We start from the raw sequence: 23,250 nt of genomic DNA on the forward strand, positions 1-23,250 counted from the left end.
ACCTAGGTAGTCTATTATGGCAATAGTGCAGAATACCTAGCAAATTCGTTAATCTTTCAAAATTTTGAAGCTTTTTTAGATAGTTTTGTATTTTACTTTTTACTCCTTATTTTTAGCAATGAATTCAAATAATGATAACAGCGTACCATCTATGAATGATCTCATTATGTTTTTTCAAGTCAAACCAGTTTTTGCCAAACCAAAAATATGCTCTAGAGAATGTTCACCTCCAAAAGAAGAAAGTTGCTCTAGTATTCATGCTGACAGAGCGAGAAGCACTGCCGGCGGCAGTCGAGGAAATCGGCCAACAGTGACAGTTAGAAGCAATGAACAAATTGGCACAGCCCGAGATAGTGAACAAGCGGGCAATGCTAGGGGCAGCGGGGAACCAAGGAGAACAAGAGGCAGTGAGAATATAGAACGAGCTAGGGTAAAAGTCTGCAGTCCTAGAGGTAACGAGAATTTTGCCAGAAGCAAAGAAAGTGAGAATGCTGATCGAGGCAGACGCGCAAAAAATGATAGCATAGGTACAGCTAATGGTAAAGCAGGCAATGCTGGAGCCTTCCAAAATGTCGGCAGTTCCAAAGTTAGCCAATTAGTCGACAGAGCAGGAGGTGGTGATGTTTCTTCTCCGCGAGAAAGCGTATCGCAACCGATAAAAGCCAATAGTAACAATAAAACCGTCTCTAACAGAGGAAAAGCAGGGGCTGGTGTCACGGGTTCGCGCAAGGGCCAGATGATCGAGGAAAATATAAAATTAAAGAACCAAGATGACAAGCTAACAGAGCAATCGACGAAGCCTGGATTGCTTCGTCACATACATAACGCTGCGCGATATAGAGTACCTCAATGCTTTGAAGGCGCCGTCGTGTCGGTAAAACAAAGTGCCACTGACTCCAACTGGGTCATTGGACATTCGATGTCCTTCAGTTCAGTGTCCCCGGGGGGATACAAGGTCTTATTATCATATGCGCAAAAGCATAGGTCCGATGCGCCTTATTTCGTTTTGGAAGCAGCACCTGGGGGACAAATGAGTGGCGAAGTCCGAGTTAGTCCCACCCAGAGAACTCGAGCGTCAGTTGTCGCGCAGATCGCCGACAAGCAACTGTACAGTTTCGAGAGCATCTTCGACGTTTACTTCAAAAGCTCCACTGCGTCTATTCTTGCAGTGAACAGAGAATTTATCGCCTTGCACTACCTTAAGGTTATTATATTTACTCGGTACTCCTATTTTATACCACCTTACAATTTCGGAAATTGCAACGAAACATTAACGCCCTTTTAGTGCATGTTTTAATGCGATTACCAAACAAATTGTGCCCCGATATCCTGCGTGGCTTATGTCGTACACAACAATGTTGTTACACAATAATGTGGTCCATTAGTCATAATTAGGTCATCATATTGCACGGGCTACCGTGACAGCCTTTCTTACAACCAATTTCGTGACGTAACTCTTTAGAGAGGATGGTAGACTTGCCATATGCACGTACTATCAGAGAAGTTGATTCATATGCAGATGGTGGACCTACGTAATTTGGTCGCGGTACGTCAAACTCAGCCGACAGTCGACAGATCACAATTATTATTATATTTAAATAACTTAGGGTATGCGCGCACGGGCAACTTAGTTGCTCGGCGATTTATTTATCTCTTGATCAAGTCCATAGCTGGGCATTAACTCGTTAATCCGTTAATCGTTAATTAACGAAGTTAACATTTTGATTAACGGATTAACTTTTAAGTTAACTTTAAAAAATATTAACGGTCTCGTTATCTTCCGTTAATATGCAGAAGTCCGTTATTCGTTAATCCAATGCCTACTATTTACCGCACGGCACCGCGGCGCGGCGCGAAAACAGGTTCAGACAGTTAGTATAAAACGACAAGTGCCAGGCGGGCGGGCAGCGCGGCGCCGCGGCACGGCAGCAGCGAAACAAAAACAATACTAGATACACTTTCACTTTTTGCGAATGAGAAGAGATTTGTTTCGTTTCATCATTTCATTACTCAGCGCCGGTGACAACAACAAACAAATCACTCTCTGTTTAACAGAGAGTGATTTGTTTATTGTTATTATAAATCATTTGCATGTTGATAAAGAAGAGTGCAGTATAATTTAGTTAGGTAGAATACAATAATTATAGAAGTATTTTATTTGTCTCTAACATGTTAACTTCCAAAACCTTAAACCAACAGGTTTTGTATGTACACTAACGCAATGATATACACACACTGGCAAAATTAGCGGAACATAGGTAAAAAGGGCCAAAACTTGAACTCAAGTGGGTCGGGCTGTCTGAAAGCCTTTTTTATAGCTTCTAAGCTCATTCAAGAAATAAAATATTGAACAAAACTGGCAAGTTGACAGGTTTTTATAGCAATTATGCCCTAATAAGTGTTTTTCGATTATTGACGTTGTAAGTGTTCCTGATAAGAATGGCGTTTTAGCGGGGTGAAAGGTATGCTCAGCTCATTTGATTGTTTGGTTTTTGGAAGAACACATTGCTTAGATACAAAATTAGTGATTTCTCAGCATCTGCGACAGCTAGAGCTGTAACCACGATAGAGAAAGGTCACACCTACCGTTCGGTCAGTCAGGCCTTAGGTGTGTCGGCTTCCGTGGTTCATCGTAATTTTCAACGCTTCAGAGAGACTGGATCTTACGTTCGGAGACGAGAACAAGGCAGATATCGGGTGACAATGGTTCAGGATGACCATTTTGTAAGGAAACAAAACTTAAGAAATCGACCTCAAACTGCTATGCAGACACGAAACCTGTCGGAACAGGTCCAAGATGAACGTGTAAGTGATTGTACAGTAAGAATAAGACTCAAAGAAGTTAAATTAAACTCAAAAGTGCCAGCAAGGGCACCAAAACTTGAGACAGGACACCGAAGAGCCAGGCTAAGATTTGCGCGACAACATCAAAATTAGACGAGTGAGTGAAATCTTGTGCTGTACAGTGATGGGAGCAAATTCTGTGTACATTGTATTGACAGGCGATAAAGAATGTGGATAAATCATAAGGAAAGCTACAGGCCATCAAACTTACCGGAAACAGTGGCCTATGATGCAGGCTTCGTAATGGTTTGGAGTTGCATATGATTTGGAGCCCGCATGGAGCTGATGATTATAGATGATGGTACTTTGACAGTACAGTGCTATAGCATCGACATCCTGAAACTGCATGATGTGCCTTTTACACAGTTTTAGGTAGTAATTTAAATTTTATGTGCGTCCATAGAGTAAGAAAATCGGGCATTATTACCTAAACGATGCTGGCGTAGCCCAGGTGGAGAGGCCAGCGTGGTCTACGGATGTGGATCCGATTGAAGACGTGTGGCATATCAATGGGTGAACGGTACGAGTTAAAACTCCAGCTTCAAAATGTGTCCAGGAGCTCGAGTTGGCGCTACTGGAGGAGTAGGAGAATATCCCACAGGAAATGATTGACAATTAAAATGCAAGCATGGAATGGCGTATCCAGGCCCTCTTGAGATCCATAGAAGGCATTACACGCTTTTAACATGGCATTTCTTTAATAAAAATGGAGAATTTATCTTAAAAACTTACTACTGAAATTTCAAAGATTTTCTTAATATTTTGATTTTTGCTGATTTTTTTCTATTTTTCACGTTTTTATGCCCTAAATTTATATAAAATTTATTTTTTAATAATCAATTAGTAAATAAATAAATAAATATATAAAAATCAGTGAACAATTTAAAAAAAAATGAAAATTTTGTTATGTTCCTCTAATTTTGCCGGTGTGTTTAGGTTACAACAAGGCCATATTACACATATTAATTATTAACGGATTAACGATTAACGTTAACTTGCGTTAATTCGTCCGAAATGTAACGCTTTAACGTTTAACGAAGATATTTTTTTTAACGGATTAACGATTAATGAATTTAACTATTTGATTAACGGTGCCCAGCTATGATCAAGTCTAGGAGCTAGTATGAAAGTGCGCGCACATAGCGACGCAACTCTGGCAACTTTTTGGGTTGCGGGGTCGGAGACAAGCCCGCGACGCAACTGTCTCCTTCCCTATTGGTTTATATGCAAGTGCGCGCACGGGCAACAAAAAAGTCGCCGATCGGCTACGGGCTAGTTGCCACTCGACCGCCGCGGCATGAGTTTGTGTGTAAGCAGTGTACGGACGGATACGCGCGCGCTTTCTATGTTCCGAGATGCCAAGTAAAATGCCGGTCGAAGAAGATATCGATATTAGTAGACTAATTGAAGAAGTAGAAAGCAGACCATTACTGTATAATAAAAAATTAAAAGAATACTCAGACGTATTTGCCAAATCAAAAGGCTGGTAGCATACCCAATAAATTTTTTTTTGGGTATGCTCTCAATTTCATAAACATATAATGACATTTCCCGAGAGTCAGCCGATCGCTCCATAATGGATGCACCCAGTATTCTATTTTTCGACGCTTTCTTCGGTTTTTTATTGTGAGTGCAACGACCATGACAGCCATCTCGACCAAATCCATGTTGATGACTGTCTAGAAAAAACTGAAAAAAAGTCGGGTTGCTGTCGCTCTCGTGCGCGCACCCCGGCGACATGGCGATTATTTTTTCGAAAGAGACAAATAAATCGCCGAGCAACTAAGTTGCCCGTGCGTGCATACCCTAACACTGTCCACTGACTTGACATCATAAAGTTAATATACCTATATTAACTTTATGCTTACATAACCCGAGCAAATGACATTATAGGCCCGTCACCTGCTTATGAATCAATTTCTTGGATGGTACGTACATAATGTTAAAATTCCAGTCGATAACGGAAAGACTCTCTTTGGGCGCGGAGCTGGTAGCCCGTGGCCGCGACCGCTCTCTGTCATCGGCGTCCGCGGCGGCTCGGTGGAGCGACGACGACAACTCGCTCAGCGCGACCGTCGGCGATCGCGGACTGGATGTGTGTTACGCGAGGAATATAAAGCCGTACCTCACTGTGGCGTCTATGCTTGAGGTGAGATAGAGTTGGGGAGATTATTCAACAGAAGATCTTCAGGTCTTCTTTAAAATTATATATACTCCAATTTTTTACACAAATCAAAGAAGTGAAGAAAAGAGGAGAAAGATCGGCGGCGGCGGTCGGCGATGTTATTTTAAATAGTTATGTCATTTATAGCTATAATTCCATACTGCTGATTGGAAATATCAAATATCTAATCAGTAGTATAATGATAGCTATAATATGGCGCACTCAGGGTAGGCGCACTTTGCGACACTCACTATAATAATTATTATACTCATTAGACGACCCACAATTTGGTTGTGAAAACCAAGTCACTAAATTTAGATTTACATAATATAACTCAAGTTAAAAAAAAAACGCGCACCACATGTCTTTTCTTCGAAAATCAAACGTATTTATTACAGATCGGTTTCGGCATACAGCGGGCGGTGGCGACGTTGGCCTACGAGTGGCACGCTCGGGACTGGACTGTGCGGGGTTCCGTGGATTCTGATGGCCTGGTCGGGGCCACGCTACACCGCGGCCTCGGCGGGCGGCGGGCCCAGCTGGCCTGCGCCATCTCCGCCCTTCTCAACCACCCCAACGATAAGTTCAAACTCGGATTCGGTATTACGGCTACTATAGATTGAAATTTGTTAAAATTATTGTTAAAATAAAAAGATGTTTATCAAAAAGTTCCCAAATCTCTCTGGCGTTTTCAGAAACGAATATTAATTTCATAACTGTAATTAATAATCGCCTCTGAAGTCTGAGTGCGACAGTAACTGACGTAAGTAGCGTAAGCCCCAAACATTTTCCGATATTCGTCTCTGACTGCGGCAGTAACTGGCAGTAAGTGCAGTTATCCTGTCCGATATAAAAATGCTTCGCACGCTTATTGGTCGGTGTTAAGAGAGTCCTAACCCACATTTTTTGTATTGTTAAATTTTGAATGCAGTCTATCATATTTTAAAGTTCTAAATCTTCGATCAAATATTTGATCGAAGTTCTAAATCATATATTATATAGAACATACTGCATTCATAACTCAATACGTAATTTTTGTGTGGGTTAGTACGCGAATGCTTATTAATTATCATGTAATGGGTCCAATTAATAGTCTTGTTTAATTGTAAATATTTATAAAAATATAAATAATCCTACCCATTTAATTGAAATTCAAAATCCTCTTTACAGTAATAATAGATATCCTTTTTACAATGAACTCCTGATTATTTTGATTAATATTTGTAAATCACCTAGTTTCTGTAACTTTTGTTTTATTCAAATAAAATGTACCTCAAAGTATAGTTTATCTCGCACCGTCCTCGTTCAAAATGTACACTTCACAAAACTGCAGGCCTTAAAAATTCATTCGGAATTGCACCGATAACGATAATGTAGGCGTGTATCACTCGGGGAGCTCGGCCGGCGGCGGCGAAGCGGAGCGGGCGGGCGCGTGCGCGAGGCCTGGGCGGGGACGTATCCCGCCCCAAGCAACGCAACAAACTAAAATAGCCCCTAATATATACGCATAAAGCAGTAATTCGAGTGCTCCAGCGACGGTTCGGCCGGGGAGGCGGGCGGCCCGCCCCCGGCGCGTCAGTCGGAGCGTGGCGAGCGATGGCAGCGCGCGAGGAGGCGCGCTCCCGCCAGTAATGGTTATGGAGCGGCTGGCGGACTTCGTCAGCAAGTCGCTGGAGGGGGGCGAAGCGCCCGCGCCGCCGCCGGAGCCCGGGGAGGTGGACGAGGCGGAGGAGGACGTGGACATCACGGCGCTGGAGGTGCCGCCGCCCGCCAAGCGCCCGCGCAACTGGCTGCTGTCGCCGCTGCCGCACTGCAAGAGGGAGGACGACGACGACGAACACAAGCACGGTCAGTACTCAGCTTATAGTGTTTGACGACTTATCTGTAGCTCAGTGGTTTAGAGCGTGGTCAGCGCTCAAACCGGGGGTCGCGGGTTCGAATCCCGCCGACGGAACAAAAGGTTTTCAATTTTACAACAGTTACATCGTCACGCCCAAACCGCTGAACCGATTTTACTGGAATTTGGTATGGAGATACTTGGAGTCCCGAGAAAGGACATATTAGGATACTTTTTATCTTTTTTTAGGGTTCCGTACCCAAAGGGTAAAAACGGGACCCTATTACTGAGATTCGATGTCTGTCAGTCTGTCTGTCTGTCTATCTCCAGGCTGTATCTCAAGAACCGCTATAGCTAGACTTCTGAAATTTACACAGATTGTGTATTTCTGTTGCCGCTATGACAACATATACTAAAAATAAAATTTGCAAATAAGAAGTTACAAATTAAATATTTTATTAAAAGGCCTGATAGACGTACGAACTTAAAGCACGCGGGTTTTAAGCTCGCGAACTTACTGGGCTCGACGTCGGTGACACACGAGAATGGCTCACACTGTATTACCATGACCCCAGGCTCGCGGCTCGCAGTCTTGCCAGACATACGAGCCGAGACGAGCTACGAGTAAAATTCCAAGACGGCGAACTTTCGCGGCAATCTTTAAGTACGCGGTTTTTAGGTGACACACAGGCGATTAAGATCGTCGAGCCATAAGTCCGCGCGTACTTACTCGCACGTCTATCACCCCTTTAACAGCGCTGCTGCGCCCACGCATGTGGTCTAGCACCTGCTACGAATGCGTAGCACTTGTAGCACTTGTAGCACTCGTAGCCGGTACGCGTAGCAGATTGCGTAGCTGCTACACCCACAGTCTACACTCTACAGTCTGTCAACAAAGAGTATAGTCTAAGCGATAAGTTGAGAATGGCGAAATATAGAGATAAGGGTCATGAAAATACGTGCGATACCTCATTAGATTCGGGAAGACGTCTAGAAAAATGTATCGGAAGCATGTATTAGCACACAAAAAAATTCAAAAGTTATAAGCAAATTAGGTTGCAAAAAAACAGGTATTACGTTTTTTGTTAAAAACTCCGAAACTATTAACATTTAAGAAATTTTAAATAAAGATTTTTAAGAAAAGAAGAGGAGGAAATTTCCATAAAAAACTCTTGACTCCCGGAAATCTATCTCTATTATTTATAATATTAATTTAACGCTGAAAGTAAGCCTCCACGCGGCATTTTTAGGTAGCGCGCGCGGCTTCAAAACCGAGCACGTCACACTGATTATTTTTTTAAAGGTATTAAATATTAATTTAAAAATTTCAAAAACTTATGGTGTATTTTGAACACTTCAAAGAATTTGCTCCCGTTGGAAATTTAACTTAAAATTAATTTTTCATCAAATTAGACAAATGTTAACTAACGATTTTTTTTCGAACCTCCGTCCTCATTGTACTTTAAAAAAAATGTTTAAATAATTTTCTTAAAAAGTTTTCACTTCATGGAGCCCTTGATATAAACATACTTAACAAGATCACGCCATAAAAGTTAAAAAAAATTTAATGCTTTGTTTACAATAATTTTTTTACTTGAACATAAAACTAGAAATCCAAGTAATTTTGTCAAAAAAATTTTTGTTTCATTTATTATCACGTAATTGTTTTCATATGAATGAAAGACATGTATTAACTAAAAAAATAATTTTTTCCGCCATTTTCTAATAAAAAAATTATAAACAACTTGACTATTTTGATGCTTTAAATTTTTTTTCTTAACTTTATTCTCTTTAAAATATTATGGTTTTTAAAAACAAAATTATTTCTTATTAGGCCTCTTGGATATCGTTGCTAAGCTACGGCAACGCCGCGAGTCGGTTGACGGCGGAAACTCACGGGCGCTTTTCTCATATGATTCTCATACAAGTCACTGCACTTTTTTGGTAATTGTTTATATTTTTAGCACAATAAAAAGTAATGAGCCCAATTATTATTGATTGTGGACTTCATAATATTTCCGCAGACTTTTTCCGCGGAAAATCAGTACGTATCGAAAGCTATATTTACTTAAATATACACGATCATGAAATATTCTTTCAAATTCATTGAATATGATTTTTTACTTTGTATTTATTTATTTGTAAGATCATCTTAGTTATTACTTATTACTAAAAACAGGTTGTTTACCTAATTAAAAATTATAGAGCACAAACTAATTCCAAAGCAATCATGTTCATGAAGTCTTCGAAATCCATGATGATGGAGAACGAATCATCCGTGTAAAAGTAATACCACAGACCAGAGTAGGTAATCGACTGTACGACGTGAAAGTGGAGCTATGTATTGAATAATCTAAACAAATATATTTTCAGCAACTTTTCAACCATAAATGCAAAATAAAAATGGAAAATGCAGATGTATTTCATTATCCAAGAAATTTTTCTTTGATTTTTATGATTAATATGTAATATAATAAATTTACTAGATGACGCCCGAAACATCGTTGTGCCATAACTCTTGCACAACGGAGTAACCGCGCGGGATTCGGGAACCGTACATATTTTTCCGAGCCAAAAAGTATCCTATGTCCAGTGGCGTAAATATAGGGCTGGCAAAATGCCACGGGCCCCCAACCCAAATGGGCAAAAATTTTTAAGTACATAATATTGTTTATTATAAACGTGACGATTTTTACTGATAGAGCCCTATCAATTTGCCACGGGCCCCGGATCTCATAGTTATACTCATACGTGGGAGAGCCATGCTTCGGCACGAATGGGCCGGCTCGACCGGAGAAATACCACGTTCTCCCAGAAAACCGGCGTGAAACAGCGCTTGCGCTGTGTTTCGCCGAGTGAGTGAGTTTACCGGAGGCCCAATCCCCTTCCCTACCCTCCCCTATTCCCTTCGTTTCCCATTCCTACCCTCCCCTATTCCCTCTTAAAAGGCCGGCAACGCACCTGCAGCTCTTCTGATGCTGTGAGTGTACATGGGCGACGGAAGTTGCTTTCCATCAAGTGACCCGTTTGCTCGTTTGCCCCCTTCATAAAAAAAAAAATTACGCCACTGTCTATGTCCTTTTTCGGGTCTCTTAAGAATATGTTATGGAGTTATCCGTGCCAAATTTCAGCAAAATCTATTCAGCAGTTTAGGCGTTAAGAGATGACAGACTGGCACACTTTCGCAGTTATAATATTATTAGTAAATTAGTAATATCAGTAATTAGTATATTAGTATGATATAATATTATAAATGCGAAAGTGAATATTGAAGGAATTAGTAGGTAATAAATATTGAACCGACAATAATTTTATTTACTTATATTGTTTTTTCAATTACAATATATTATTATACATAAAACAATGATCTTAAAAATAACTTGCACGTGATATTTTATAAATATTCATGCGAGATTTAGATTTAAGCATGATTAATAATCGGCATGTTGATTTCGATACGTTTCCCAATTCCGTCTCAGAAACGAATAAAACGTTAATTCACGAATCCGAGATTGGGAATTTTTGCACCCTACAACACAACAGTACCCCGTACCGCCCATATTTTCCTTATTCAGAGCACTTTTTAACGTTTTCAACGTGTTTTCATTTTTAACTAGTAAACCATATTTCACAGCTGATCGCACTCTGACACCCACGTGTTGCCTGAATCTGCCACTCGCCGAGCCACTAGAGATATCCAAGAGGCCTATAACAATATTTAATTGTTTATAATCGTTTTTTTAATATTTCTTTTGTTTAAATTATTCGTTTAGAAAAAAAATTCCTCTTAAAAATCATGATTGACCGTCCTCAATATGGTTACAGAAATACATTTTTTTTTATCAACAATTTCATTGTTTATTAACTTAAAAATTTGTTATAAAAAAATTCTGAACTTATTTATATTCTTTTTCTGAATCTTCTAAAAAATATAAAAACAACGATGTACAACAAAGTGCAGTTTTTTTTTTGAAAAGGTGCAATAAAAATATCAAAAAATATATTTTTCTGCACTTTGTTGTACATCGTTGTTTTTTTATTTTTTAGGAGTTTCAGAAAAAGAATATAAAAAAGTTCATAATTTTTTTATAACAAATTGTTAAGTTAATAAACAATGAAATTGTTGATAATTTTTTTTTGTTTTTGTAAGCATATTAAGGACGGTCAATCATGATTTTTAAGAGGAACATTTTTTCTAAATTAATAATTTAAACAATAGAAATATTAAAAAAACGATTATAAACAATTAAATATTGTTATTAAGAAAAAAAAATGTTTCTAAAAATCATAATATTTTAAAGAGAATAAAGTTATAAAAAAAAATTTTAAAGCATCGAAATAGTCAAGTTGTTTATAAATTTTTTATTAGGAATGGCGGAAAAAAATTTTTTTTAGTTAATACATGTCTTTCATTGATATAAAAACAATTACGTGATAATAAATGAAACAAAAATTTTTTTGACAAAATTACTTGGATTTCTAGTTTTTTGTTCAAGCTAAAAAATTATTATAAACGAAGCATTAAAATTTTTTAAACTTTTATGGCATGATCTTGTTAAGTATGCTTATATCAAGGGCTCCATGAAGTGAAAACTTTTTAAAAAATTATTTGAACATTTTTTTTAAAGTACAATGAGGATGGCAGTTCGAAAAAAATTCGTTAGTTAACATTTGTCTAATTTGATGAAAAATTAATTTTAAATTAAATTTCCAACGGGAGTAAATTCTTTGAAGTGTTCAGAATACACCATAAGTTGTTGAAATTTTGCTCGGTTTTGAAGCCGCGCGCGCTACCTAAAAATGCCGCGCGAAGGCTTACTTTCAGCACAATAGACATAACTACCAGTAGTTCGACTGCAAAGAAACTGACAGGTTTCAATATCTGTCAAATTCGTCGGGTTTCACTAGGATTATGAACGGAATGTGCCTCGCGCTGGCTGATATAATTTATTTTTAAATATTTAAAATAAAGATTTCAAAATTGGATTTTGACAATTTTAATCGCATGTGCCAAAACACAAACAATAATACGACCAAAGAAGAACACGTCCAGAGAATATGTCATAGTTTTAAGTTCGTAGGTAACAATTTAACAACCCTAGCGACGATTTTCGTCATAATACGTCAAATTTAAAAATTTCAACATCAGTTCTAAGTCGGCATACTCTATAATTCTGTCTACTCTGCTTTCAGCGTTAAATTAATATTATAAATAATAGAGATAGATTTCCGGGAGTCAGGAGTTTTTTATGGAAATTTCCTCCTTTTTAAGAATCTTTATTTAAAATTTCTTAAATGTTAATAGTTTCGGAGTTTTTAACAAAAAACGTAATACCTGTTTTTTTGCAACCTAATTTGCTTATAACTTTTGAAATTTTTTGTGTGCTAATACACGTTTTCGATACATTTTTCTAGACGTCTTCCCGAATCTAATGAGGTATCGCACGTATTTTTATGACCCTAATCTCTATATTTCGCCATTCTCAACTTATTGCTCAGACTAGTAGACGGTGAAATAAATTTTCCACACATAATCACGATCAAATGGTAGTTTTTGTTTTTTCGCCTTGTATTTTGACAGACTGTTTGTACACTTTAAATATTAATGCTCTGACATATTTTTTATTTGCAATAGCAAGTTTTCTATACTTTTTATGCGATTTAAAAATTATTTACGGCATCTACTCTTTTTTCACAAGCTATATGTACCTGGTACGGGTGATGTAGTACATTGTACGGTCTACAAAATTTGCTAAAACTACAACTTTGTGTGCTCAGTCAAGCTATACTAATTAGCAATAGGCCTCTGATGCCCGAAATAAATGATTTGATTTGAGTAATAGCTTATGTAAGGGCCTGTATTCACATTGATTAGTGCGAGTGCAGGTGATTAGTGCAATTAGTGGTTAATTAGTTATTAGTCGCTGTCCATACTTGCTTTCTCCTAATTGATGATATGGATGGATGGAACAGAGATGAGGTTACCAACTACAGGCCAATCGCAGTATTACCGTCACTATCGAAAATACTAGAGCGTCTACTGAATAAAAGACTAACATCATACCTGGAAAATAACAATTTATTATCTAACTCACAGTACGTTTTTCGCGCAGGCAAATCGATAGAAGATGCGGTTCACGAACTTACAGACTATATAATAAAAATACTAGACGACGGGAAAAAAGTTTTGGGGATTTTTCTTGACCTAGCTAAAGCCTTCGATACTGTCTCTGTTCCTATCCTTATAGAGAAGATGGAAAAAATAGGTATAAGGGGAATGATTCTAAAACTATTCACTGACTTTCTCACTGATCGCACACAGAGCGTTAATATAGATGGATACATAAGCACTGAACTAACCACTACCCACGGCCTTCCCCAAGGCAGTGCAATCGCCCCATCTCTCTTCCTCATCTATATTAACGGTCTCTGTGCGTTCAAACTACAACAGGGAAAATCATCACCTTTACAGATGACACCGTCCTGCTGTTTCACTCAGACACTGTAACAAATCTGTACAAAACAGCCCAGAGTGGATTTGACATAGTATCGCAATGGCTACGTAGTAACATCTTAACGCTTAGTGCTAGTAAAACAACATACATTTCATTTTCAATAAAAAATACCCCACCAACAAACTCTTTACACTGTATTATTGCACACACTTGTTCTTATCCTAACATTCTAAAATGCTCGTGTGAACCGCTACAAAAAACATCCACAACTAAATACTTAGGAAGTATACTAGACCAGTCCCTTAGCTTTCGTCCACATATTGATACTCTCACATCGCGCATAAGAAAGCTAATTCCTGTATTTAGAAATTTAAGAGAGGTGGTAGAAGAAAGGTTGAGGATGATGGTATACGTTACCCTCTGTCAGTCTATATTAGCATATTGCATTACGACGTGGGGCGGCGCGCTCAAGTCCATCATGCTGCAGCTAGAACGAGCGCAAAGGGCTATCCTGAAAGTCTCCTACTCGTTATCCTTTTAGATATCCTACAGCAGATCTGTACAAAAAGAGCAAATTTTTAACAGTGAGACAATTGTTTATAACTCACACATTACTCAAGCAACACAGCCTCATATCTTACAACCCTTCTCTGCCTCTAAGCCTTAAACCGAAAAGACGTTATCCAACCCTTCCCGGATTTCTGTTTCGTACCCGCTTTACCAACCGCTTCTTTTGTGGCATTGGAAGATATATCTACTTATAAAAAAATAAACAGGATCCTAAATATATTTCATTTAACTAGGAAAATGTGCAAGAAAAAGTTGACTGAATGGCTACTAACACTAAACTATGATGAGACTGAAAAACTTATTACCATTCCCGACTGAACACACACACACACACACACACACACACACACACACACATACACACACACACACACACACACTCACACACACTCACACACACGCGCTCACATACATCACTTAATAATTCTAACTTTAATACGAAATGTACTCGACAATAATGTGTAATTTGTTTTTTGTAATGTAAGATGGAGGTCTGGTGTCCTGAAATACAGGCTATGCCTAGCTTAGGCACCAGTCTCCCACAAAATCACTGTACTATATCTAAAATTAATTGTAATAGTATTGTGTATTGTGGTGAGAACAATAAATATTTTTTCATTCATTTTCATTTCATTTTCAATTACTAATCGCCTGCACTAAATAGCCTGCACTTATCACAAATCAAAGTGAATTAAAGGCCTTAACAACTAATAAGTAATCTATAATACAAAAATGAGTCGCTAAATGTGTTGCTAAGCGCAAAACTCGAGAACGGTTGGAGCGATTTCGCTAATTCTTTTTTTAAAATATTCCTTGAAGTACGAGGATGGTTCTTACGGAGAGAAAAATTCAAAAAAATTTTTAAATTTCCTGAAAAAGTCTAAAAACAACACTTCTATACTCCCATACAAAAGATTTGTGATAATACTTAAAAGTCAAATATATAAAAATGGATTTTCAATTATGTTAGTAACGCTAAAACTCGAAAACGGCTGAACGGGTTGGGCTAATTTTAGTCTTAAAATATTCGTAGAAGTCCAGGGAAGGTTTTAAAGTGACACGAAGTTCACCGGGACAGCTAGTAACTTAATGAATGGAAAATTTATATTTTATATACATTGTTTGGTCCTTGGATAAAACAATATGTAAAATAATGTTTTTGTTAGTATACGGGGTAAATAGTACAATGTTCAATTAATATAAAGGTAGCATATTATTATTATGTGTTTATCCAGAGCCTAAATAAACAACTGCAATGTTTTTAGTAAATAAATAATTTCGGTAGTTTTTGGGAGAAGAAAATTAAAAAAAAAGAATCTATATATTAATACGTGAGCCAAAAACTTTGTAACCCTTTTGACGAAAAATGGGGAAACGTAGGTGATTGAAATTTTGCACAGTTATAGTTTATATGGTGAAGGAGTGCTTCGAGCTAATATTATTATGAAATTATGCTTTTAACATACATTTTTTTAACAAATAAAACGTTACACACACTACGACACTACTACTAGGAACGATGACAGATTTTTGAGTGACAAGCCTATACATACGAACTATACTCTTTTATTTATGGTTGAAGTCTGTTGACAACAAGGTGACAAATTGAAAATGGATTATAGTTTTTTTTATTGAATCTGAGATCATAAACTTATAATATACTGTCGTATCTGAGATACTATTAGACAATGCTTACACGGCCAGTCTGAGATCAGCTGAGTCCCAGAGACAAGAGTTGAAAAAAATATGAAAAAGTCAATATTTTTTACAAAATATAGGTAGTAGGTAGTCCTAATGACGTTGAAACTAAGGTCGAATTTCGACCATTGGGCGATCTCTAGTTGTTATAATTAGTCCAGGCATTGTTGAGCTGTTATGTATTGTGCTTACCAACACATTTTGCGATTCATATTAATTATATTTAAATAATAGATTAAAGTATTAATACAATTGAGCATTTTGTAAACATTTAAGGTAGCTGCCTATTGCCAGTTGTTGTTGTTTTCAGTATTTTTTGTTATAGCGGCAACAGATATACACAATTTGTGAAAATTTCAGCTCTCTAGCTATCACCGTTCTTGAGTTACAGTCTGGAGACAGACAGACGGACAGACAGACAGACAGCTGACATCGAAGCCTTAGTAATATCAGAGTAGGTAGTTATGTCTATTGTGGTAATATGTCCCTTTTTTTCCTTTAGGTACGAAACCCTAAATATGTCTATTTGGATCTAGCGTGTGGAAATTCTTAATTATATCTACACATTGCAATGTGCAGGCTTCAGGCAGGAGTATAATAAAAGACTTGTCTTCTTGAATGTTGTTTATTAACTAATTTATTACTAACTTAATATGCTACCTTATATGTACCTGAGATGTTTTAAAATTATAAAAAAACAAACAACAAACGACTTATCGATTGCACTGATATTTACATTTCGGTGTCGGCGCCGATAATCAGCGAACGTTCCAGCGCATTAATAAAATCAGCCATAATAATACATAGCTCAAAAAGACTAAAACATTGTCATACAAATAGAACAATCCATATTTTAGGACCATCAAATCGAAATATTATTAAAAGTGGTAGGCGGTAGCTAACAGAGATAGAAGGTATCTCTGTTACCACTTTCGAGATCTTTCGCAGAGGAAATTGTTGTTCGTCTTATCAAAATGAAGCTACTTACGAAAAATTAGCTTGATAGTAATAAAAAAAGGAACTTCTAAAGCTAAAAAAATAAACGTGTCGGGCCCCGTCGGATAGTTCGCTCTGTGGACTGAGCTACTTTTCATGCCGCCATGAAAGATATTATTTAGTAAGAAGATTAATTTGAGTATGTTTTAACAAGTTATCCCTGTTAAGGAGCTAAGTCTCAATAATGTCAAACTTTTACCCTTTAGGCACGATGCTCTACAAAATACAATGGTTCCATCAACACCAATATTACTGTATAGCGTCTAAAGGGCTGCCAACATATTTTCCGACGGCGGATTACCGACGCTTATTAAAAACCGGTCATATACTTTTAGGATCAGATCAAAACAGTAAAACTATTGAAACCTATGTTTTTCTCGGGAAATGACTAACATGAGGATACCACTTTTTAATTGTGACAATATCTGAAATTAAAAAAAAACCCTCTGTATGTATTCAAATCTTGTAACTTCAACCCTTATTTTGCTGCGCTTGTAAAGCGTACAGAAATAGTTAAGGTTTAGGCGAATTATAGAAAAGGATTATTAAACAGTTATTTAAGATTTTTCAAATCATTTTTAGAACTGTAGTTGTTTTAAAGTGGAAGTCGGTTTTAATTTTTAATTTGTGTTTTCTAATTAAATATAATATATTGTTATTGACTAATTATTCAAAAGACATGGTTTAAATGTACTCCCACGAGCCTACTTTTATCGTACATGCCTGATCAGTGATCACTACTATCTACTATCAGTGATACCTAAAGGCATAATATATAATATAGATTCTTCTGAGACATTGGGCAGATTGGGACCACCCTCCAATAGCAAAAAGGTACATATCACTGGACAGGTCCCCTCAATAGGAACAACAATCACTATGACCACCTTGCTGTAACAACTGTCCATTTGGAGTAATAAGACTATTTATCGCTTAAGAAAAATATATTCTTAACTTAAGAAATACACTTGCTGACACGCAAATAATTCAAGACTTCATGAATGACGATGAAAACACATTGCATGTTTTAATTCAAGGATATGACGTGTTTATCTTGGACCGTGGGTTTGGGGATGGGTTGGAGTCTATCGAAGCTTGCGGTTATGAGTGGTCCGTACCACCATCTAAAGACCGTGGAGAGACACAGCTTGCTACAGAACAGGCAAGTGAAGCTCGAGCTGTAACAATATGCCGCTGGCTAGTGGAAGTTGTGAACGGACGCCTTAAATGAGATTTAAAGCTGCTACAATAAAAATATTTTAATAGCGCTGATGAACACGTAAGGCAGCGCTATAATAAAGCGCTGCCTTACGTGTTCGTCAATTTTTAAATAGCTGTAGCTATTATAAACAACTTTCACATACGCACAATGGTCATATACGCCACAAAGTGGATGCGACAAACATCCTCTATAATTTTATGTAAAAAGCAAGTGCTTAAATGACAGGAGGGCAGACTTTCAGAGAAAATAAGCAGCTTGGGTAATCAAGTAGCTTGGCTAGCCTTGGGTAAACGTAACCTTTTTATTTGAACTTACAAGTCTCATAACTCGGAACGGACAGCTCTAATAACAAATGTATCTTAGCAATTGTTGTTCCAATTCAAGAGACCTATCCGATGATACATATTTCAATGCCATTGGTGGATGGTCCCAGGTTCCATACATTTTTGCCCATCCTCTTTTAACTTTACAATGAGCACTCTCTCTTACAACCTCATTAATCTCGAAGGTAATTTAATGACGTAAATGGATATCAAAGAGGTCGGCGTCGAAATAAATCATCGAGTGTTTAATGGAGTATTCGTCAATTAATCACGGCGCTAAGTCTGGTGCTTAAGGAGTTGATGCCCCCGGGAGGAGCCCGGGGCGCCGCCCACTGCGTAATCCTGCCATTTACATAATTGCCGTATAAAAAGTAACGCTTCCCAATTTGCTAAATTGCTTCGAACGACACTCCGTACCCCGTCCGTCACACTAAGGACTCGATTACTACTCTATTCGATTAAAGACTCGTTTCGATTTAGATACTATTGGAGTTATCGCACGCGGCTATTGCGATTTAATGGTAGCCAATAAATTTGAATACGGTTTGGTTTTAGTAGTTTGGACGTTAGTGTCTGAACCATAAAGTTAATATACCTAGCGAAATAGAGAAACAAAGGCCTGAGCAAGAGAGATCTCACTATCAGTAACATTGCGTGGTAAAAAGAGATGTGTGATACATGACAGCAGCACTCTTTTTTTGACGTCCAGTCGAAAGTCAATGTCCAGTCGGCACGTGCCGCACGTTGACAATTTAATCTCATAGAAATCATGTTCAATCATGCTTGTGTAAGTGTATACGTACACATATTTTTACACACAGATGAAACCAATTTCGGTTTCGTTTGACAGCTCGAGATTGCTGATCTATTCCGCTAGGAATATTGACTTTATGGTCTAAACACACTAGGCCGAAGTTACGCGGCGGAAATTCCGCATGATTCCGCCCGCAATGTATTTTAAATTACAGATGACACACTGTTCCGTCGTGTTCCATCCGTATATTGTATGCGTTTGACATTGCGGGCGTAATTATGTGGAATTTCCGCCGCGTAACTTCGGCCTAGTGTGTTTAGACACTTAATTATTTTAAGACGTAAGTTTTATTATAAAGCCTATTTAGTTACTTATTATTAGTCTCGTTAAAAGTATTAGCACCAGCCATGCCACCCAAACTCAATGCGGATACTTAAACATATTGTAACTTTGGACAAACACCATATCTACATTAGTCCAAGGTTTCTGAGGCCTACAAATAATTCTAAAATAAAACTACTTATCCGATTTTGCTAAACAAACTATCAATAGATTCGTAAGAATAACTGAGAAATTAGCCTATATAAGTAGTCGGTTTTTAGTTATTACCTTTTACTATGACTTCGAAATCCAAAAATAGAATGAGGTTCTACTGTCGACTATTCTATTTCTGTTGCTTTTTGTCCTTTTTGGACTTCCAAACGAGGATAGAGTCTATGTTCGGATTTTTTGTATGTTCACCGATTCCTTATTATTGCAGACATATCGGAGAATTCTGTTAGGCCTGATTTATTGCATCCACACACAGAGCGGTTTAGCCGCCACATAACTAAATTACAAGCAATCGTATGTTAATTTGATACATTGAAGTAAAATTTCTTTACGCACTCTTGACTTGGGGAGTAAGCTGGCAAATGCATGACGAGCGAAAAGTATGATCGGGTGAGGCAAACTGAGAGGTACACGTGCACATTTTCTTTCTTTCTTTCTCTCATAACTCATGCATGCTCAGAAGTTTTACTTCAGTTATGTGGTCTAAAGCACACTCGTATTTTTTGTATGTTCACCGGTTCCTTTGTTGCAGACATATCGGAGAAGTCAGGCGCAGGTGGGGGCAAGCAGCGGCGGTCGCGCACGAACTTCACTCTGGAGCAGTTGGGCGAGCTGGAGCGGTTGTTCGACGAGACCCACTACCCCGACGCCTTCATGCGAGAGGAGCTATCGCAGCGACTCGGCCTGAGTGAGGCACGCGTGCAGGTAATGATCGAAATCTACAGGGTGTAACTAAACTAAGTGATAATACTTTAGGGTTTTGTAAGTGTCCCTTATATTGAGTTCACCGTGAAAGTAGCAGCGCTGAAAGACCATTTTTAGGGTTCCGTAGCCAAATGGCAAAAAACGGAACCCTTATAGATTCATATCTGTCTGTCTGTCTGTCTGTCTGTCCGTCCGTATGTCACAGCCACTTTTCTCCGAAACCATAAGAGCTATACTATTGAAACTTGGTAAGTAGATGTAGTCTGTGAACCGCATTAAGATTTTGATACAAAAATGGAAAAATTATTAAAAAATTTTAGGGTTCCCCATAGGTGCAACTGAAACAAAAAAAATTTTTTTTCATCTAACCTATGCATGTGGGGTATTTAAGGATAGGTCTTCAAAAATCATATTGAGGTTTCTAATATAATTTTTTTAACCTGAATAGTTTGCGAGAGAGACTCTTCCAAAGTGGTAAAATGTGTGCCCCCCCCCCCTCTAACTTCTAAAGTAGGGGCATAATTCTAAAAAAAATATATGATGTACATTACTATAAAAACTACCAACGAAAATTGGTTTGAACGAGATCTAGCAAGAAGTTTTTTTTATACGTCATAAGTGGTAAACCTTAATTTAACTTTCATGTAATCAACTGAAATATAAAAATAAATTAAAAACCTTTTAATTTCATAGAAATAAACCTTATTGCTGCTGCGGAACCCTTCATGGGCGAGTCCAACTCGCCATACAAAAGAAAAAAAGATACCCTTTTAGCGCTTCTACTTTCTAAATGAACTCCACATACACACCCTAAAATATGACACTTAGTTTTTTTACAACCTGCATAAAATAAGGGGGCAAACGAGTAAACGGTTCACCCGATTGAAAGCACCGTCGCCCATGGATACTTACAACATCAGAAGAGCTGCAGGTGCGTTGCCGGCCTTTTAAGAGGGAATACGCTCTCTTCTTAAAGGTACGCAGCCCGCAGGTCGTGTTGGTCCGGAAATACTGCTGACGACAGTTCGTTCCAGAGTTTAAATACTGTGCGTTACGCGAAAAACGTACAGTGGAAGACTGCCACTCATTTAGGTGATGAGGATGGTATATTTTTCGCGTGGAACGATGGCGAAAATTTTCAGGAAGTAGGATAGAATTGCAGAAACCTATGGCACAAATAGACGATTAGAGATACGCATTATGTGTTTAATATCTGCCTAGATGCAGGACAATTTTCCCGTCTTTGTAGATGGGAAAACACCCATAAACGCCAAAAATCGCTGGTTGTTTACCCGTATACGCAGCATGACTGTTGTGTGAATTGTGATAGCCATATTATATGTCTTTCTACGTTGGCACATTATTGAGAAAATATATAAACAATTTCGTATCTATAGGGATGTGTCCCTTCTCCCCGGACTTCCATCGTGTTTAGACGTGTCCACTGTGTATTTTTAAATCGTTTAAATAAATTAATTTAACAAATAATTCCACCAGTTAAAAGTGCTAAAGTACCAGGCTCACATAAATCCAAGAGAGTGTTCAAGTGTGTGAGAAGGACAAAATAGTGAGACAACTATATCTTGCCCGGTTGTTCTGTTTTGTACGACGGTTCGACCACTGAAAGTGTGAACTTATTCTCATTCAACTTTACATTAATGGCTAAATTACAAAGATCACCGCCTGGGTCGGGTAACAAAGTTTTACAAACTAGCTCGGAAAGCGACATAGCTAACCTAGATCCTATTATCCCCTTTGATTACGTCGGAAGAAGGCCGAAAAAGCAAAAACGTACTGGCGCTGAAGATGAACAGTCTAAAGAAAAGTCTTTAAAGGATGAACTGCTCGATATGTTGACAGAATGGAAAAAAGACCAAGATCAAACTCTCAAGACACTAAGCGCAGATATGGCGGTGCTGAAGCAACAAAACTTTAACATACAAAGTACCACCCATGAACTTGAGAAGTCGATGCAATTTATTTTTAAACAATACGAAGATATGAAAGAAAAACTAACCTCGATGGAAATTGAACGTAAACAAAACCTTACCTATATAAAAACTCTGGAAGAAAAAATTGACGACCTTGAAAAAAGATCCAAGTCCACAGTTATAGAGTTTCGTAATTTGCCTACTACACCGCAATTAAAGCTGGACAACAGCAACTTTGTACATCTGTTCAAAAAATTTGCGAAACTCTTGATGTGAATGTAACGCCTGCTGATATTAAAGACGTTTTTAGAATTAAAACAAGAACTGGAACCTCCACTGTAGTGACAGAGTTTTCATCCACGATCCTGAAAAACAAACTATTAAGCAATGTAAAAGTGTTTAATAAGAAAAATATGGACAACAAGCTCTCAACTGCGACCATTGGATTACCAGCACCTGTTTTCCCGATCTATGTAGCCGAAAGTCTTACAAGTAAAAATCGTAAGTTGTTTGCTATGGCCCGAGACACATCGAAAAAGCTTGGTTTTAAATATTGCTGGACACACAACGGCAGAGTATTTATGAAGAAAAATGACGGTGACCAGCGCGTTGAAATCAAGCAAGAAAATGATCTTGCAGCATTGCGCGGTGACTGACTAGAACTCTTTACTTCACCCATTACCGTTCTCGTGTCTAAGCATTATTTTTCTATCCTAGTTTATTTTCCTCAATGTGTAACTAGCCTTATATTATTGTACCAAGCATTTTATCTCGTACTACCTGCATTATTTTTATATTTTTGCAAAGACGATAAAAATCAATTATTTATGCATGCAATTTCACAATACACATACCACACAACAATACTATATTGTAATACTTACATACTAAAATACTGTATACATTATTATGATTATACCAAATGCCTATTCATCAAAACGACTAATAAAACACATTACACTACCTTTTTTGTGTGTAATCAGTGTTTTTCTGTTTTGGTTTATTTTCTTCGATGTGCCACTAGCCTTATATTGTACCGAGCATTTTATTTCGTACTACCTGCTTTATTTTTATATGATTACAAAGACGACAAAAGTAAATTATTTGTACATGCAAATTCACAATACACACGCTACATAACATTACTGTACAATACTTACATACTAAAATACATATTATATTATGATTATACCACATGC

General features: G+C 37.7%; 2 protein-coding genes across 2 annotated transcripts in view; both read left to right on the forward strand.

The window, feature by feature from the left end:
• The first annotated feature begins 67 nt into the window (after positions 1-67).
• On the forward strand, positions 68-5,632 carry LOC121730484 (mitochondrial import receptor subunit TOM40 homolog 1-like). The gene is made up of 3 exons (XM_042119534.1): positions 68-1,204; positions 4,799-4,993; positions 5,407-5,632. Exons 1-3 carry the CDS (start codon positions 119-121, stop codon positions 5,629-5,631), a joined length of 1,506 nt encoding a protein of 501 aa, XP_041975468.1. The 5' UTR covers positions 68-118; the 3' UTR covers position 5,632.
• Positions 5,633-6,639: 1,007 nt separating this feature from the next.
• LOC121730705 (short stature homeobox protein 2-like) overlaps positions 6,640-23,250 on the forward strand; it is a 31,826-nt gene continuing 15,215 nt past the window's right edge. The window contains exons 1-2 of the mRNA XM_042119844.1: positions 6,640-6,856; positions 19,948-20,120. Coding sequence (XP_041975778.1) covers positions 6,640-6,856; positions 19,948-20,120 — 390 coding nt within the window. The remainder of the gene's footprint in view (positions 6,857-19,947; positions 20,121-23,250) is intronic.

This window comes from Aricia agestis, chromosome 9, assembly GCF_905147365.1.
Source record: "Aricia agestis chromosome 9, ilAriAges1.1, whole genome shotgun sequence".
Taxonomy (NCBI): Eukaryota; Metazoa; Arthropoda; class Insecta; order Lepidoptera; family Lycaenidae; genus Aricia; species Aricia agestis.

Excerpts from the sequence above, each read along its gene's own strand:
- LOC121730484 (XM_042119534.1), top strand. The coding sequence starts at position 119 with ATGAATTCAAATAATGATAACAGCGTACCATCTATGAATGATCTCATT. Across the intron at positions 1,205-4,798 it reads TCGCCTTGCACTACCTTAAG|TCGATAACGGAAAGACTCTC; the intron begins GTTATTATATTT and ends TTAAAATTCCAG. Across the intron at positions 4,994-5,406 it reads CTGTGGCGTCTATGCTTGAG|ATCGGTTTCGGCATACAGCG; the intron begins GTGAGATAGAGT and ends TATTTATTACAG.